The 19,860-nt window shown below is 35.1% G+C and overlaps 1 protein-coding gene and 1 long non-coding RNA gene across 6 annotated transcripts in view; one reads left to right on the top strand and one right to left on the bottom strand.

Annotated features, from left to right (window-relative positions):
- The window catches only part of DEUP1 (deuterosome assembly protein 1), a 107,966-nt gene that overhangs the window by 45,896 nt on the left and 42,210 nt on the right, over window positions 1–19,860 (bottom strand). For all 5 annotated transcript variants that reach the window (XM_077113286.1, XM_077113285.1, XM_077113283.1 and 2 more), the window contains 2 exons: window positions 10,596–10,709; window positions 6,783–7,025 (listed from right to left, as the gene is read on the bottom strand). In XM_077113286.1, the coding sequence (XP_076969401.1) occupies window positions 6,783–7,025; window positions 10,596–10,709 (357 nt within the window). The remainder of the gene's footprint in view (window positions 1–6,782; window positions 7,026–10,595; window positions 10,710–19,860) is intronic.
- LOC143644368 (uncharacterized) overlaps window positions 1–19,860 on the top strand; it is a 66,944-nt gene that overhangs the window by 6,706 nt on the left and 40,378 nt on the right. The gene's annotated exons all lie outside the window — the stretch shown is intronic.

Below are 19,860 nucleotides of genomic sequence, written 5' to 3' on the forward strand. Positions count from 1 at the left end.
ATAAATAATAAACTAAATAAACTAATTTATTTTAGTTCTGGAAATTTTACTAGAAAATTGAGGAAAATACAAAAAAAAATTTGCAAACTGTGAAATGTCTTCAATTAAGCCACAAATAATGGCCTATAGAATATAAAATCATTTCAACAAATCAAAGATCAATTGAGCAAAATTTTTTAAATTACAAGTACATTTGTTTAGCTTTAGATGAGTCATGCAAAATAGGAGACACTATCCAATTAATTCTATGGGTATGTTTTGTCTCAAAGGACTTCCAACTTTATGAAGATATGCTGTCAAATTGTGGCCTAAAAAAATCAAACTCATGGCATTGATATTTTTGAATCTTTTATTTGTCAAGGAAGAATCTCAGCTAAATATTTAAAAAATTAGTTATCACGCATGATGCTCTAGTTTTATTAAATCAAAAATCCCAGTATGTTGTCATTTTAAACAAGAATATGTTGCTTCCTTTATTGTTTCATTCTGTTCTAAGATATATATCCACAATATGTGTGCTCAGTTTTCTGAAACAGATTCTATGAAAAATGTTATGGATATAACTAGTAAAATCAGTCAGCATATATGTGCAAATGTAATTGTCATCAGTACATGGAACTGTTGAAACAACAGGGAATCATGAAAATAATAATCTTGTGTTCTTTGCAAAAGCCCATTGATTGAGTTATAGAAGAGTCTGACAAAGATATTCTGCACTGTTGACTGTAAGATTTTCTTGAAACAAAAGGAATGCTTGTTAAGTATTAAAGACAAAAAAATTGGCAGTATGACTTTCATTTTCTCAACATTATACTGCATGAAGAAGCTAAATTTGAAGTTCCAAGGAAAGAGCTTGTGTGTAACCCAGCTACATGACACAAGAATTTATTTTAAAATTAAAACATTTCATGATTCAAATAAATAATGACACATTTTTTCTAAAATTAATGAATATGCATGTGATTTTAATTGTAACTGACAGCATTATGTAAATTGACTGCAAAAGTACAAGAATAATTTGAAGAAGGCTTTGTTGATATTGATACATTTAGAGTTGTTTTTCAGATACCCCTTTGAATTCAATATTAATAATACTGGGTTGACAAAAGAATTAGTGAATTTATTCAACTTAGATGTAATTTTGAAATCAATATGCTTTTACATCAAAGTCAAATCAATTATTTGTCAATGTGGACATGAATATTCAGGAAAATTATTCTTTGGTACATGATTTAGTTATTGGAACACTTTCAAGTTTGTTTGGAACAACTTAGGTATGTAAATCTACTTTTTCAACTGCAAATTTTATGAAATCTAAATACGGATCAGGTATTTTTGATGAATATTTAGCATCTAAATTGAGATATGCTTTAAGTATGAAACACACTCCAGATTTTGAAGCCTTAGTAGGAGAAGAAATGTAAAGCAGCTCAATAATTTTTATATTGGTTACAAATTGAAGTGATAATATTTTAGATATATATTGGGTAGGCTATATTAACATTAATTTCATCAATTTCTTTTAACTTTTGTAATATAGCTACTAGAAAAATTTAAACTATATTTGTGGCTCCAGAATCTTAATGATGCATGAATAAACAAACAAAAAAGGAAGTCAACTTTTTCTTTTTTGCGTAGATATTAGGAAAAAAACACAGAACAATTTAATTTCGTCATTAATGTCCAGTGGGAAATGTTGCACATTAAAAAAATGTGTGTGGTATAGCAAACAAATATCTGCAATGGAATTAATATGTATAATGACATTTCAAGGTTGCAGAAAGACAAATGAGAAGATCTGATTGCTGTGAAAATTAAGATGCATCTGGCATGAAAATATGTTGTAAACTAAAGAGAATTTTATATACAATAAATGACTATTCATTTGAATGAATAAATAATTCAAATGGAAATGGTTGTCTTTTTGCATTCATTTGTAAACTATGGAATACTTTGTCATTGACAGTTTTGAAAAAAGAGGAGAGAAACTTCTTTCTAAATATATGCCGCATACCTAACAACTCTTTACGACATAATTCTAACCATCCCATTGGTCCTTCTAGTGCTAACAGTCTCCTCCCCAAGAAACCCCCACCAAAGCCTTCCATTTATGGCAATAAAACCCGACCCAACCAATCAAAAAATCGCCCTGAACCCTCCTCGCTCACCCCCTCCCTTACACACTTCACCCTATATATACCAGTGTACTTCATCTAATAAACGTTCTAGTGTGCACGCCTCGCCAGCCGGACTAGTTCCCATGAGTCGTCTTTTGTCTCGCGCGCCCTCCGCACCTTCGAGCCCCGGGGGAACCAGCGAAGTTCCCCTCCATCGCTGGGAGGAAGACCCCAAGCGGGAGAACCGGCTAAACAGCTCCCGCAAATATATATACTATTTATGGTATTATTTACCCTTAATTATTCCCACTTATTAAAATATAAATTTTGTAAAGCAAGTGTCCTAGTTTGGTAGCTACCAGAATGCAACACACCAGAGATGGATTAGCTTTCAATAAAAGGGGATTTATTTAGTTAACATATAGTTCTTCAGAGGAAAGGCAGCTAATTTTCAACTGAGGTTCTTTCTTACATGGGTAGGCACAGGGCGATCTCTGCTGGTCTTCCCTCTAGGCCTCTGGGTTCCAACAACTTTCCCTGGGGTGATTCCTTTCTGCATCTCCAAGGACCTGGGCTGAGCTCCAAGTGCTGAGATGAGATATGCTGAGCTGCTTTTGGCTGTGCTACCTTGAGCTCTCTCATTTAAGTACCAGCCAATTAAATTATACATCATTCATTGCAGCAGGCACGCCTTCTAGCTGACTGCAGATGTAATCAGCAACAGATGAGGTTCACATGCCATTGGCTCATGTCCACAGCAATAACTAGACACCTTCACCTGGCCAAGTTGACACTTGAATCTAATGACCACAGCAAGTTTAAAGGCCATCTGCTTAGGTAGAAATTTGCTATGGTTTGATAGGATCTGGTTTTACACCTTCAAATTAACTACCAAATAGTAAATTATTGATACCTTCTCATTTAGTACTTGCATGAAGCAAAAAAATGAAACAAGTAAAATCCGAAAATAAAACAGAAGGAAAACTGAATAAAAAGCATTATTTTCATCATTTTTAATAAAAAGATAAAAAGTACTTTAGTGTTTTTCCTAGGACTAGAAATCTTGTCTAGAATGATACCTTGAATTTTTGCAATAAATTACTATTCAAAAATCATCACTAAAACTATCACATATTTTTTGCATCTGAAACATGTTCCAGAATAATTTGGTTTGCTTTTAAATACATGTGATTCTTTTGTAAAATATAAAATGGAGAGTCTTCATTTAAATTAGTGTTACTAGATTCAAGGGTAACTAAATGATTTTTAAAATGTAATTTTTATAAAGTTTATAAAATTTTTAAAATATTGTAAAAAATGTAATTTTTATAAAGTTTCTCATGGAAATGAGTGGATTTATATATTAGTTTTATTAGGTACTTTCATTAAGTATGAAAGATATTACAAAAGAGAGAATTATTGTAGGAAAAAATATGAGAAAAATAACATTTCAAAATTTAAAGCAGAGTTTTTCAATTTCACCATTACTGACATTTTGGGCCAGATACTTGTTTGTTGTGGGGGTCTGTCCTGTGCATTGTAGAATGCATAGCAACATCCCTGGTTTCTACCTTAGAGATGCCAGTTACATCCCTTTCCACAATTGTGACAACCAAAAATGTATCCAGGCATTGCCAAATGTTTCTACTGGGGCAAAATCACCCAGATAAACAAAAGCTGAGTAAGTTCTTCACCACTTATACCGGCCCTACAAGAAATGATAAAGGGAGTTCTGCATGTTGAAAGAAAAAGACACTAGCCAATCAACTGAAGCCCCATGAAGAAATAAAGATCTCCAGTAAAGATAATGCCATGGGTAAATATAAATACCAGTACTATGCATTTTTTATTTGTAATTCCATTTTTTACTCCCTCCAGGATCCAAAAGGCAAATGCATATAATGATAAATTAGTGGTTTTGGAGTCATAATTTATGAAGATGGGGTTTGTGACAATAACTACATAAAGGTGGGGAAACAAAAGGGGACAGGCACATAGTTTATATATACTGTTGAAGCTCTGTTGGTATCAAACCAGACAAGACTGTTATTTATTGAGGATGTTAAATGCAAGCCCCTATGATAACTACAAAGAATATGCAAACTCATAGAGACAGAATTAGGGTGCAGAATCAGGATGGGGGCAGGGGAAATGGAGATTTAATGCAATCAGTCGTATACGGTTTCTGTTTGGTATGAGGGAAAAGTTCTAGCAGTGAATGGTTGTGAGAAATCTGCCACATTGTGAATGTGATTAATCTCACTGAATAATATACTCGGGAGGGGTTGGGATGGGAAGATTTATGTTGTATTATGTTTCCACAATTATAAAAAAGATAAACTAAAGAGATAATGACAAATAGATGCAATAAATGATACTGGATAGGATCTAAGAATGGAGGAGAAAAGGCTTAAAAGGACATAAGAAAAAATTGTAATATAATATAATTAGGCTTTAAATCAATGCTAAATTTCTTAAACTCGGTAACTGCACTTAAAGCAATTACACAAGTGAATACCCGTGTTTGTAGGATATATACATGGGAGTATTATAAGTTCAAGGGGTAGGATATGTGCAACCTGCTCTTCCATGTTCAGAAGATGATAGATATATAGATAAGACAGATGATAGATAAATAGATGATGGATTGATATCTAGAAGGATTGACAGGATGATACAGCAAAGGACAAAATATTAAAATTGGTGAATCTGGGTATCTGGGGGTTAGGAGTTGGTTGGAGTTCTCTGTATGGGGCTTGTATTATTTTGCAACTGTCTTGTAAATTTGAAATTATGTCAAAATAAAAATTTAAGAAAAAAGTGTATTTGAGCATGGAGAGAAACAGAGTAGGGCCAAGAGCTGGGCCATTCACAGAGCAATGGGTCAAAAGAGGCTGGATGTTGGGAAGTGAGAGATGAAACCTAGAATGAGAATGCATGTCTCAAGTAACTCAGGTATCCATGAAGAAGAAATACATATTTAGTAAAGAAATCAATGATGAACAATTTTTTAAAACTTTTTTTATTGTATAATATAACACATACAAAGCAAAGAAAGAAAAAAAGCAATAGTTTTAAAGCACTCTTCAACAAGTAGTTATAGGACAGATCCCAGAGTTTGTCATGGGCTACCATACCATCATCTCGGATTTTTTCCTTCTAGCTGCTCCAGAACATTAGAGGCTAGAAGGAATATGTATATATTTTATCAATGATATACATATATATATGTATATCATTTATCAAAAAATATATTTATATTTTTTGTGAAAAATAACATATATACAAAAAAGCAATAAATTTCAAAGCACAGTACAACAATTAGTTGTAAAACAGATTTCAGAGTTTGTATGGGTTACAATTCCACAATTTTAGGTTTTTACATCTAGCTGCTCTAAGACACTGGAGACTAAAAGAAATATCAGTATAATGATTCAGCAATCATATTTGCTTGTTAAACACTACCTTCTCTGTATAACTCCACCATCATCTTTGATCTTTCTCCCACTCTTTAGGGGTATTTGGACTATGCCAATTCTATCTTTTTCATGTTGAAAAGGCTGTCAATAATAAGGGGTAGGGAGATGGAACTAGCTGATGTTCTGGAAAGGCTGGCCTCTCTAGAGATTTCAGGACTTATCTGGTCCAGGGACCCATCTGGAGGTTGCAGGTTTCTGGAAAATCACCCTAATATATGGGATCTTTGTAGAATCTTATATATTGTCGTAGATGTTCTTTAGGATAGGCTGGAATGGTCCTGGTTGGGGTTTGGCAAGTTATGAAAGGTAGCAATATCTAATTGAAGTTTGCATAAGAGCAACCTCCAGAGTAGCCTCTCAACTCTATTTGAACTCTCTCAGCCACCAATATCTTATTTGTTACACTTCTTTTCCCCCTTTTGGTCAGGATGGCACTGTTGATCCCATGGTGCCAGACCAGACTCATCCCTGGGAGCCATCTCCCATGCCTCCAGGGAGACTTTCACCCTTGATTTTCATGTCCCATGTAGAGGGGGAGGGCAATAACTTCACTTGCAGAGTTGGACTTAGAGAGAGTGAGACCACAATGATGACCAATTTTGATGAATATTTTATAACCTTCCCCAAAACTGCACTTAGCAGAGAAAAAAGGAAAGGAGGAGGGAGGAAGGAAGGTAGTCTGTTAAGATAAAAATTAATGCTTGGAAAAGCCAGCAGTCACATCTGCTAATGTGGAAGTTACCTAAGAGAACTCTAGGCTACTGTTTGGTATATTATTATGATAAAGTTAGCAGTGATAAATCCTAGGGGGCTCCCATACCTCTCATCAGAGGGGAGTACACTGTTAAACCCTTAATGATTTCTTGGATCTGTAACCCAGGTTTCCCAAAAGTCAAAGAGGAACAAACTCAGAGAGACTTGAGGGACACAGCGTGGCTAGAAGGTCATGGATTTAGGCACACAAGTCTGCAAGTGAGTGCTGTTAAACTGCACTGATAATTAGTATCATGCTACTGCAGAACCAAAGGCATCCTAATATGGTAAAGGATGTATGAGATTCCTGAGTTTACTCATCAAGTAAGAATTACTAAAAGGAAATAAGAACTTAATTTACACATGCAAGATAAAATTAGCTTTCTAATCCATTTATATATTTTCAGTTGAAAAATTAGAAAAAAATCTTCACCTGACACTGTCTTTGGTACAGTTTTAGTTCTTGTAAGAGCTTCTGATTTTCATCTTGTAGCTTATTCCTGCTGAATGCTATTTCACTCACAGCCGATTTTAATTTTTCGATAATGAATTCATCTCTTTCATTGGTTTCACAACTGGGATCTGGTTCACATATCAACGGAGGAATTTCAGAGCTGCTGTTTTCTATGCACTGTTTATTACCATTTAGTTGAGTTTGGTAACTTTGTGCCTGTTTCTGGAAAATATGAAAACTATAAATTAAAAGAAGAATATCATATTTAAGCTTACATAAAATTCAAGAGTGATAGAAAAGAATTAGGAAAACATTTAAATATGTTATCAGATAATGTAGTGGCTTGTTGTAATTCAGTCTTGTCTTTGTTCTTAAGCCATAATTTCAGATGATATAAAGAGAAAATATATTTGTATAGCCTCAGAACAAAGATGCAGAGTAGGGTGGAGGTCTATGGGTAGGGAGGTCTTATTAGCAATCAAGAAAATTTAGATGCTTTGAAAGAAGAATGATAATGAATTTGGTTATGAAATAGTTGAAAATGTCTCTATGACCAAAAATAAATACAACAAAACAAAATAACTGGAATTTAGAAATAATTTTGCAGCACCTATAACAAGGATTAATAACTCCTAATGTACCTAAAAGTCTACCAATCAATAAGACAAAGAAACAACACAAAAGAAACATGAGCAAAGTTTACATAGAAGCAATTCACAGATGAAGAAATGAAAAAGGCTAAGAAACACACGAAGAAAGGTTCAGCCTTATAAGTTGTCAGGGGAAAGGAAAGCAAATCAAGCTGATATTACTATTTGTCTATTAAGTCTGTGAAAATCCCCTTTTTTGGGAAGTACACTGCTACTATGTATTGCAAATTTGAATGTATATGCCCTTTGGTTCAACAATCATTTCTGGGATTTTTATCAAAAAAAGTGAAAGTACTAGTATTTAAAGATTTACAATATTGTAACATCAAAAATATTGGAAACAATCTGAATGTTCACTAATAGAGAATGATTTAAAGAATTATGGTATAGACATATGAAATATTAGGCAGAATTAAGTAGAATTTTATGTAATTACTATTTCATAACCAAATTCATTATCATTCTTCTTTCAAAGCATCTAAATTTTCTTGATTGCTAATAAGACCTCCCTACCCATAGACCTCCACCCTACTCTGCATCTTTGTTCTGAGGCTATACAAATATATTTTCTCTTTATATCATCTGAAATTATGGCTATAGTTTATTTTTATTTATTTATTTATTTATTTTGGCTTTTAAAAAGAGGAATTTAATTAGTTACAAGTTTACAGTTCTAAGGCCATAAAAATGTCTAAACTAAGGCATCCAGGGAAAGATACCTTAATTCAAGAAAGGCTTACAGGTCAAGAACAGCTTTGTCAGCTAGGAAGTTGTATGACTGGCATCTGCTGGTCCCTTGCTCCTGGGCTCCGCTGCTTTCAGCCTATGTTCCTTTGGGGGTTCCTCACTTTGCCTTCATCTTTTGGCTTCCCTGGCCTCTCCAGGTTCTGGCTTGCTTATCATCTCATAGTGATGTTGGCTGAGCTTCAAGCATCTGTGTCAACTCTTTTGCTCTGTCGACTCTGTTGTTTTTGTTGTTTCTCCAAAATGTTTCCCCCTTTAAAGTCTTTAAAGTATTGATTAGTAAACAAATCAAGACTCACTTGGAATGGGCGAAGTCCCATGTCCATCTAATCAAAAGTCACACCCAAGATTGAGTATGCCACACCTCCCGAGGAGATAATCTACTCAAAAGTTTCCAACATACATTACTGAATCAGGATTAAAAGAAATGACTGCCTCCACAAGATTGGATCAGGATTAAAACATGGCTTTTCTGGGGTACATAATACTTTTAAACTGGCACATTCCACTCTCTGAACTCCTAAAAAGACATGTTTTTCCATATACAAAATACATTCACTCCATCACAATATCACAAAGCCTTAAAACATTTCAGCAACAATACAAATATAATAAAGTTAAAACAAATACAAAATCTCATCAAAGTCTGTTCAGGCATGGTCTGTTGTAAGGCAAAAAATTCAAGGATAGCTATAGTTTATTATTACGGGAAAAACAAATTTTTAAAAAAGGAAAAATATACTGCCTACACAAACATACACATATTTTATATGTTCATACAAATAAATGTATGGAATGATAAAATACTCAACTGTCAATACTGTTTACATTCAATGGATAAGAATGGAGTGGGAAAGGGTGTTATTAATTTTACATTGTTATTTTGTATTGTTCAATTTGGTATGCTAGTTCGAAACTGTTGTATACACAAGAAAAGCCATGTTCTTTTAATCCAATCTTGTGGATGCAGACTTCTTATGGGTGGGACCTTTTGATTAGACTGTTTCCATAGAAATATGACCCTGCTCATTCAAGGTGGGTCTTATTAGTTTACCGAAGCCCTTAAAAGAGCAAACACAGAGAACTCATAGCTGGAGATGCTTGGAGAGCTGATACAGAGAGCAGAGGGATGAAACCAGACACAGTCGTTTGGAGATGCTAAGCTAAGAAATGAAATCCAGAGTTTCCCTGGGAGAAGCTAAGAAAGGACCCACAGACACTTAGAGAAAGAAAGCCACTGTAATCAGAAGCTGCAACAAACCAGGAGCAAAGACAAGCAGATGCCAGCTACATGCCTTCCCAGCTGACAGAGGTATTCCAGATGCTGGCTGCCTTTCTTCCAAGAAGGTATTTTCTTTTTGGTGCCTTAATTTGGACATTTTCAGGGGCTTAGAACTGTAAACTTGTAACTTGATAAATCCTCTTTATGAAAGCCAATCCTGGGCTGTGCAATGGCTCAGTGGCAGAGTTCTCGCCTGCCATGCCAGAGACCCAGGTTCATTTCCTGGTGCCTGACAATGCAAAAAAAAAAAAAAGCCAATCTGTTTCTGGTATATTATATTCCAGCAGCTTTAGCAAACCCAAACAGTGCAATTAGAAATTATATAATTCCAGTAACTTAAATAATGAATGAGAAATAAGCATATCAAATAAAAACTTAGTTTCTTAATGATTAGATTTAATAAAAAGTCCAAGTTCTTTAGCCAAGACTTTAAGGCTTATTACAATCTGGATGCAGCTCACCTTTCCAGGTTTACTGCCTACCACTCCTCCCCATCTCCCTTCTGAACTCCCAGTCAATTCGTCCATTTTCCATTCCCAGAATTCACCTTTTGATCTCTTGCCTCATTGTCTTTACTCATGTTATTTCCACCACCTGGAACACATTCTCCCTTGTTTAAAAATATATCCATCTTCAAGGGCCAGGCCAAGTCCCACCCCTGCTAGAAGACATTTCCTGACTATCACAGACCAAATTTTTCTCTTACTTCTCTGAACGCCAAGAGGATTTGGATCTTTTCCATTCAGTTGTCATTAATTATATGTAAAAATGTGTATGTACTATCTCCATGTCTAGACAGTAAGGTGCTTAGGGCCAATGACCAAGAAATCAGACTTTCTAAGTGCCTTGCCCATAGAATGCAACAATGTATGCTATTTAATGACATAATAACAGTGGAAACATTTGAAATAAAACCATCCTTTGGTACAGGTAGACTAAAATGAATTCACCATCATAGATATTTCATGCACTTGTGACTTTACCTGACATTGGCCCTACTCTGTCTGCTTAGGTATTTTCCCTTTGTTGGTATTCCTCACAAATTACACACTGAATGGCAAAGATACCAATATTTAACCTTTAATTTCTTCTAATTTTGAGGATATTTTTAGATACCTGAAATTGATTACACTTCTCAGATAATAATTTTTGTTGAGCATCTAAAGAAACCAGATGAGTCTGATATAGTATCTCTTGCTTGTCCCATTCTCTTGACTTTGCTCTAAATTCCTTTAAGAAAAAAAGGGGGAGGGACAAACATAAATTGAAAAAAACTATTCATTTGAAAGCATAATGAATAAGGTTTCTTTCATCTCTACATCTTCATTCTGAGAGAAAAAAAGTAAATCCTTACCCTAATAGGAAACGAAAGAATCAATTACAGCTTGGATTTATTACTAGATACATCTTCTAAGTTTTGCTAGGAAAATAAAGAATTTACAACTTATCCTTGTATAGAAATAAACATTTTATTTATTGAAAACATTAAAAAGTCTCTCTGATAATGAATGCTGATTAGTAATAAGGGAGCTTCAAACAACTTTTTGCATAAACTAGTTCTTCCTATTTTCTGAGACTGACACCAGAAGATTTCCCTTTCTTTCATTCTCTACACTCAGTCACCAAATCTGTTCCCTTGTATTTTTTTAGAGGTGTGACTCTGACTTATTTAGTGACTGTGTACTCCTGTGGCTTTCAAAGCTATCGTTCAAGATGACACCAAGATCAACTTAGTCTTGGATCCAGAAAAGGCATTTTAGCCCTCATTTAGGCAGTACCAACCGTATCAGGGATTACCTAGGAAAGAAGTGGAACTGGCCTGATGCAGCATGCTCAGTTCTTCAAGTTTTTACTAAATAGTATACTCATAGAGTGATTATCTTTTCACAACTTAATGACATGAGAGAGGGTATGGCTTTGAGAATGCCATTTTTTTTTGCATTTTTACTGCTTCCTAGTTTTGCCTAGGGCTGGCCATTACAACCTATCTTTCTCTCCAGGCTGTAAGCAACTTAGGGACTGTGCATTTTTTTTTACTTTTATATTGCTCACAGTGCCTGGCAAAGTGCTAGATGCTATTTATATTCCATAAATGTAAGAACAAAAGCGTGGTATTAATATGTTCTAGAATTTAACATTTAACATTTCTTACTAAATCTTGCACAGAGAAAACACGGTTGGATAAACTATAGCTGCCAAGCATATTATTGCATATAAGTTTATGGCAGGAATATACTGATATATCCAATCATCAATTCAGTAATATTTACTGAGCACCTAGTGTCTTCCAGGCCCTATGATAGGGCTAGGAGAGAAAAGAATTGGAAATTTTTTTTGAAAGGAAAGAAGTCAAAGAATTTGTAGTGAAGCTAGGGAAATGTACATCTCAAGAAATAATTTTACAGTATGATGAGTACAATAATAGTATCACATAAAAGCCATGAAGAGGATGTTGTGATTATTTCAGTCATCTCATTAAAATGTAAAATTGGAATATAGTGATTTGTATTGTTTTGAAGATGGCAGAAATGAGTTGATTGGCCCTGCTGGAAAATTATGCTGATTTAGAGAATGAAAGCTACATCTTGTTTAAAATGAGATGAACATGTCATTTCACATTTTCTATACAGAAACATTTGGGGAAATTTCATTTTATGAATCCACAGGTCCAAAAACAATCAGTTAAGCAAGGCTATTATTGATTATGAGGCTTTTAAAATAATTAAAAGTGACCTGAAATTGAGTGATGGGTATTAAGGTTAGAGAAATATGGATAGACTGCCTTTTAAATATATAATAATCCTTTATGATAAAAAACTATGTTCACTAGGATGAATGGAAACAGTCCATTTAAAGTATTGACCTTGATTCAGACATTCACAATATAAAATTAGCTAAATGAAAACTTGTCACTTCAACGATAGTGACAAATTTATAAAACTGTGCTCTAGTGGAAAATAGATAACATTTTCAATACACTCCAAATAAAAATAATTTGTTTACTTTTAATTTAAAAAGGTGTTCAAGGAGTCAGAAGGCAAAATTTGGGCAAGGAGTCAGAAGGCAAAATTTAATCAGTTCATAATATTCAGTCAATACTAATATTTAGCATCACCCACCTAACAATCTCAAATAATCCTGAAAATAAATAACCCCTAGCATCCTTTTAGGAGGAGTCAAGGGAACTAAACTCAACTCCTTACTGATTCCACAAGAGATTAAAAAATGAGGCCAAGTAAGTACCTCAGATGAATCAGCAGGTGCTTACAAAAGTGCTGGCTTCCTTAATCTTAACAGTTGTAACTGGTTCAAGACTAGGGAGCAAGCACACTATATGCAGTTATGGAAACATGCAGGAAATAGAGAGCTTTAGGGACCTAGAGAGCTTCACAAGGGTTTTTGTATAGACTTGAGGTGCAGCCTAGGTTCCAGACTTGCCCAGAAATGCAAAGTAAGTCCTGCACGGCTTAGTTCTGGGTCTTTAATACTGATAGGAGTCCAAGTCATTAAATTAAAGTTTCTGGTAACAACTACATTTTTAGATTTTTAAAAATCCCTCTACTAAACATTGGGATATGGAACTAACATTTCTTGAGTGACTACGATATGTCAGGTATTCTCCACACTTCACCTATAAGATATTTTAGACTTTTCATTACGAATAGTTCCATACTTTTATAAAGTAGAGTAAAACAAACCCTCATATACTCATAAACCCTCCACTGAGTTTCAACTACCATTAAATTTGTCCATACTTATTTCACATATCTTCCCACTCCTTTTTATTGATTTCATTTTCCACTTCAATACAACAAACATTTATTAGGTATCTGCTGTAAGCAGGCATTTGAAAAACTCAGTGCCAAATACATCTTGGCCCTGGCCTTTGAGGGGTTTACAGTTTAATGGGTAACGGAGACCCAAGTATGTAAACAATTACTCAAATCACATGTAATCATCCATGGGTCATAAATAAGTTCTGTGGATGCTTTGTGGTAGTATTTTAAGGCAACTTCCAGACGTCTTGTATTTTTACCCCTAAATACTTCAGTGTACATATTAATATATATATATATATTTTCTTCCATAACCACAATGTCACCTATAAACTTCAGTTTTTGATGAAATGAATCTCTGTGAGGCTAACAACTTGTCTAAAGGTTACAGGGCAAATAAGTGAGTTAGTCAGGGCCTTTTATAAGTTATAAGCTGTCATATTCTTTCTACAACTACATGCTGCTTCTCTTTGCTCTGCTACTATACAAGTCTTTCCTTGTTCCAATGGAAAAATATTCTTAGATATAGATTAAAACTGGAATAACCCATCTCTTACAGATTAATTTTTCAGATGGCTGTAAATAAAAACAGGTACACAAAGTATCTCCATAATTACAAAGTTTAAACTATCTAAATTTTGTGTGCTTAAAATTTTTGTGTAAAGTGCAAACATATCAAATTATATTTTCTACTAATTTCCATTATAATTTCATGAGATATGTTTTATGGAAATATTTAGTTTCTCAAATGTGAAATATACACAAAGTACTAATATTAATTTAAGAATACTTTTTTATCTGAACAATTTATATGAATGCAATTCTCCCACAAAACCCCTACCATGAACAGTCAAACCAATGGATAATCAGTTACTTGAGTTCTACATTTTCAGTGAAGATAAATGTATATTACTATGTATGTCTCTGGGCAGATTCTTTCTAAAACCAGTCTGTTACACCAGCCAGGGGTATTACATGGTGTATTTTCCTAGAATGTCAATTTCATATAGTGGTAGTAATTTTGTATTTAACAAATTGTATAATATTTATAATATGTGAAATTTGCAGGAATTTTTAAGATAAAATGCAAAACCTTCTAGCCCGTTCTTGCAACTGGCTAATTTTAGGACTGTGGTCTCAGACTTTATTTTTTTTCTTTTCTCAAAGATATTTTTTGGGGATGGGCCACGGTGGCTCAGCAGGCAGAGTTCTCGCCTGCCATGTCAGAAACCTGGGTTTGATTGCCAGTGCCTGCCCATGAAAACAACAACAACAAAAAAGATATTTTTTGGAATAAGTTTGATAAACATTGTTAGTTGAAGAGGAAGATGATAACATATGAAATAGGGCAGTGACAATTAGGTAGGAGGGAGAAGGAGATGAGAGACACTGACCGAAGGGAAGGGGCAAACCTGGACAGGAAAAAGGAGTATCAGAAAAGAATATATCAAAGATTCCTAAGAGGTTTGTATAGCCCTGATGATTAGCGCTGAAGAACTTTTACCTTTCAATGAAGTAGAAGAAATAAAATCATGGGGGTGGAGGGGACTCTGGGGTTTAGGGCTTGAGAACATTGAGAACAATTAACTTGGAATAGCATGAAAAGGGTGAACTTAGAGTTAATTAAAAAATAATTGGGGGTTCCCTCACAAAAGTTTCCTGTTATTACCATAATAAGAATTTATGGTAAAAATCTGCCTATTGTTACATGACTTGTAAGAGGAATGCTCAAGAATGGGGGGGGGGGGGAACGTGCGGAGCCGGCACAGGTGTGAGAGGCAGGGCAAGATGGTGGCATAGTGAGGTGCAGACTTTAGTTCATCCTCCAGAGCAGCTAGTAAATAGCCAGGAATGGTAGAGAACAACTGCTGGGGGAACATCAGTGACCGGATACACAGTGTACACTAGTCTGGAGCAGGTAGAATGGCTGAGACCCCACACAGAACTATAAGTCCCTCAAGCCGTGGAAGCCAGTGCCCCTCCCCCATGGGCACCACAGGCTGGTTCCCTGAGAGGAAAGGAAACAGACCTTACTAGTAGCAAGGGCTTAACTCAACCAAACTTCCATTGTGGAATTAATTAACAAATTATGACTACTTAAAATAGGCCCAGCATAGATAAACCTGAAATAAACAATAAGGGAACTAAGAGTTTTGCCCCACAAAGAGGGGGTGGGGCTGATGGAAAAAAAAAGAGGCTTTTTGAATTGGACAGCACAAAATATGGGAAAAGGGTTGGACCTCAAGAAAAGGGGGCACATTGAGCCTAGAGAAACAAAGCTGTTGATCGACAAACCTGAGGAGTGGGGGTCCAACTCTGAAAAGGCTTTTTTGCTTTTTTTTTTTTTTTTTTTTATGCTTTAAATACCTCATTAGATAGAACTGGAGGCACTCTCAGGCTCTAGCTCTGCACCAGGAAAGAGAATTAAGCTTGTCTGAGAGACAAAGTAACTAGTCAGGTGAAAGTGGTTAATTCCCTAAAGGATGTATTTTCTCTAAGAAAAGGGGGCCAGGATCCAGCTCAAGTGGAATCCCTCCTTCAAGGAATTCAGGTCCCAGGGACTGGAAAATAGAAGTATCCAAAGCCATCCTACCACCTCATGTCTATCTCAGCCATGCTACTGGCAGGGAAGTCACTGCTGAAATTAAAGGCACCTCATCACTTTAAGCTAGTGGGGAATCAGGGGCAGACAAGGGCACATGCTGGGCAGGACCAAAAAAGCACAGAATCTAGAGGTTTCATAGGAAAGTCTGAATGCCTGCTGGGTCTCACCCTCAGACAAAACTGATGCTTGCTACTCATTCCTCCTGAGATGTGGGCCTGTCTGGTCTGGGAAAATCTGACTGGGATCTATAATATCTGAGGAGACCCTCCTCAAAAAAAAGCTCCATACAGGCAGGGCAAGAACCAGAAAAACAAAAACAGAAAGATTCTGATCAGTTTAAAGAATCTATACTACAGGTCTAAAATAAATGGAACTGAATGTCAAAGAACAGATAGAGAACAAAGCCATCCAGCAAGAAAACCCTAGGTAAAAGAGTGAAAACAACCTCTAGAATAAGCTAATTAAGGAAGTTAAATGCCTAGAAACCAGTAAAAATAACGAGTCATACCAGCAAAATCGAAGATATGACTCGGTCAAAGGAACGAACCAACACTTCAATTAAGATACAGGAGCTGAAACAACTAATTCAGGATGTTTGAACAGGCATGCTAAATCTCATCAAAAATCAAATCACTGAGTTAAGGGAGGATATAAAGAAGACATTGGGCAAACATAAAGAACTCGAAAATTTGAAAAAAAACTAACAGAACTTATGGAAAAAAACCAATGGACCTACAAAAATAGATTTGAAGAGGCAGAAGAAAGGATTAGTGAACTAGAGGACTGGACATCTGAAATCTGACGTATAGGGAAGAGAATGGAAAAATATGAGCAGGGTCTCATGGAACTGAATGACAACATGAAGCACAAGAATATACATGTTGTGGGCAGCTCAGAAAGAGAAAAGAAGGGAAAAGGAGGAGAAAGACTAAAGGAGGAAATAATTACTGAAAATTTCCCATCTCTTATGAAAGACATAAAATTGCAGATCCAAGAAGTGCAGTGTACCACCAACAGAAAAGATCCAAATAGACATACTCAAAGACACTAATCAGATTGTCAGACAACAAAGACAAAGAGAGAATTTTGAAAGCAGCAAGAGAAAAGCAATCCATCACTTACAAGGGAAGCTCAATAAGACTGCATGTGGATTTCCCAGCAGGAACCATAGAGGTGAGAAGGCAGTGGTATGATATATTTAAAATTCTAAAAGAGAAAAACTGCCAACCAGGAATTCTATACCCACCAAAATTGCCCTTCAAAAGTGAGGAGGAGATTAAAATTTTTCAGACAAACAATCACTGAGAGAATTTGTGATTAAGATACCAGCTTTCCAAGAAATACTAAAGGCAGACAGGAAAAGGCAGAAGAGAGAGGTCTGAAGAAGAGTATAGAAATGGAGGCTATTAGTAAAGGTAAAAGAGAAAACAAAAATAAATATGACATATAAAGTCCAAAAAACAAAATGGTAAAAGAAAGAACTTCCTTACAGTACTAATATTAAATGTTAATGGATTAAACTCCCCAATCAAAAGACACAGACTGGCAGAATGGATTAAAAACAGGACCAATCTATATGCAGGAGACTCATTTTAGACCCAAGGATAAAAATAGGGTGAAGTGAAAGGTTGGGGAAAGATATTTCATGCAAACAACAATCAGAAAAGAGCAGGAGTAGCTATACTAATATCTGACAAATTAGACTTCAAATGTAAAACAATGAAAAGAGACAGAGAAGGACACTATGTATTAATAAAAGGAACAGTTCAACAAGAAGATATAACAATCATAAATATTTATGCACCAAGCCACAGTGCTCCAAAATGCATGAGGCAAACACTGATGACACTGGAGGGAAAAGTAGACACCACTACCATAATAGTTAGAGGCTTCAATTCCCTGCTCTCATCAGTGGGTAGAACATCTAGACAGAGGATCAGTAAAGAAACAGATTTTGAATAACACAATATATGAACTAGATATAACAGACTAAACTTTACACCCCCAAACAGCAGGATACACATTTTTCTCAAGTGCACATGGATCAATCTCAAGGAGAGACCATGTGCTGGGTCACAAAGCAAGATTCAATAAATGTTAAAAGAATGAAATAATAAAAAACACTTTCTTGGATTAAAATAGAATGAAGTTGGAAATCAATAACAGGGAGAGGGCCAGAAACGTCACAAATATATGGAGGCTAGATAACACATTCTTAAACAATTAGTGGGTCGAGGAAGAAATTACAAGAGAAATCAGTAAATATCTCAAGGCAAATGAAAATGAAAACACAACATATCAAAATTTATGGGATGCAGCAAAGGCAGTGCTGAGAGGGGGATTTATTGCCTTAAATGCCTATATTCAAAAAGAAGAAAGAGCAAAAATCAAGGAACTAGCTATTCACTTGGAAAAACTAAAGAAAGAACAACAGATTAACCACAAAGGAACAAAAGGAAAGAAATAATGATTAGAGCAGAAATAAATGAAATTGAGAATATGTATGCAATCAAGAAAATCAATAAAACCAGTGTATTCTTTGAAGAAATTAATGAAATTGAGAATATGAAAAGAATCGACAAAATCAACAAAACCAGAAGTTGGTTCTTTGAGAAAATCAATAAAATCGATGGACCCTTAGCTAGGTTGGCCAAAAAAAAAAGAGGTTGCAAATAAATAAAACCAGAAATGGAAGAGGAGACCCCACAGAAATAAAGGAAGTAATGAGAGGATACTATGAGCAAGTGCTAATAAACTAGACAATGTAGAGGAAATGGACAACTTCCTAGAAAGGCTTGAAAAACCAACATTGACTCAAGAAGAAATAGATGACCTCAACAAATCAATCACAGGTAAAGAGATTGAATCAGTCATCAAGAAGTTCCCCAAAAATAAAAGTCCAGGACCACATGGCTTCACATGTGAATTCTACCAAGCATTCAAGAAAGAATTAGTACCAATCCTGCTCAAACTCTTTAAAAAAATGAAGAGGAGGGAAAGCTACCTAACTCATTCTGTGAAGCCAACTCACCCTAAAATCAAAGCCAGACAAAGATACTACAAGGAAAGAAAATTACAGACAGATCTCTTTAATGAATATAGATGCAAAAATCTCAAACAAAATTCTTGCAAATGGAATCCAGCAGCACCTTAAAAGAATTATACACCATGACCAAGTGGGATTTATTCCAGGTATGCAGACTGGTTCAACATAAAAAATCAATTAATGTAATATACCATATCCACAAATCAAAATGGAAAAACCACATGATCATCTCAATTGATGTAGAAAAGGCATGTGACAAAATTCAACATCACTTCTTGATGAAAACACTTCAGAGAACAGGAATAGAAGAGAACTTCCTCAACATGATAAAGGAAATATATGAAAAACCCACAGCTAACATCATCCTCAATGGGGAAAGAGTGAAAGTTTTCCCTCTAAAATTGGGAACAAGACAAGGATGCTCCCTGTCACCATTGTTATTTAACATCAGGCTGGAAGTTCTAGCCAGAGCAATTAGACAAGAAAAAGAAATAAAAGTCATCCAAATTGGAAAGGAAGAAGTAAAACTTTCACTGTTTGCAGATGACCTGATATGCCAAAAATTCAGGAAAATCTACAGCAAAGCTACTAGAGCTAATAAATGAATACAGCAAAGTGGCAGGGTTCAAAATCAATGCCCAGAAATCAGTAATGTTTCTCTGCACTAGTGATGAGCAATCTGAGGAGGAAATCAAGAAAAAAATTCCATTTACAATAGCAACCAAAAGAATAAAATATTTAGTTATAAATTTAACTAACGATACAAAAGACCTATACACAGAAAACTACAAGAAGTTGCTAAAAAAAATCATGGAAGACCTAAATAAATGGAAAAGCATACCGTGTTGATGGATTGGAAGGCTAAATATAGTTAAGATGTCAATTCTACCCAAATTGATGTATAGATTCAATGCAATGCTAATTAAAATCCTAAGAACTTACTTTGCAGAAATA

The sequence above is a fragment of the Tamandua tetradactyla genome, chromosome 8 (assembly GCF_023851605.1).
Source record: "Tamandua tetradactyla isolate mTamTet1 chromosome 8, mTamTet1.pri, whole genome shotgun sequence".
NCBI classification, from domain to species: domain Eukaryota; kingdom Metazoa; phylum Chordata; class Mammalia; order Pilosa; family Myrmecophagidae; genus Tamandua; species Tamandua tetradactyla.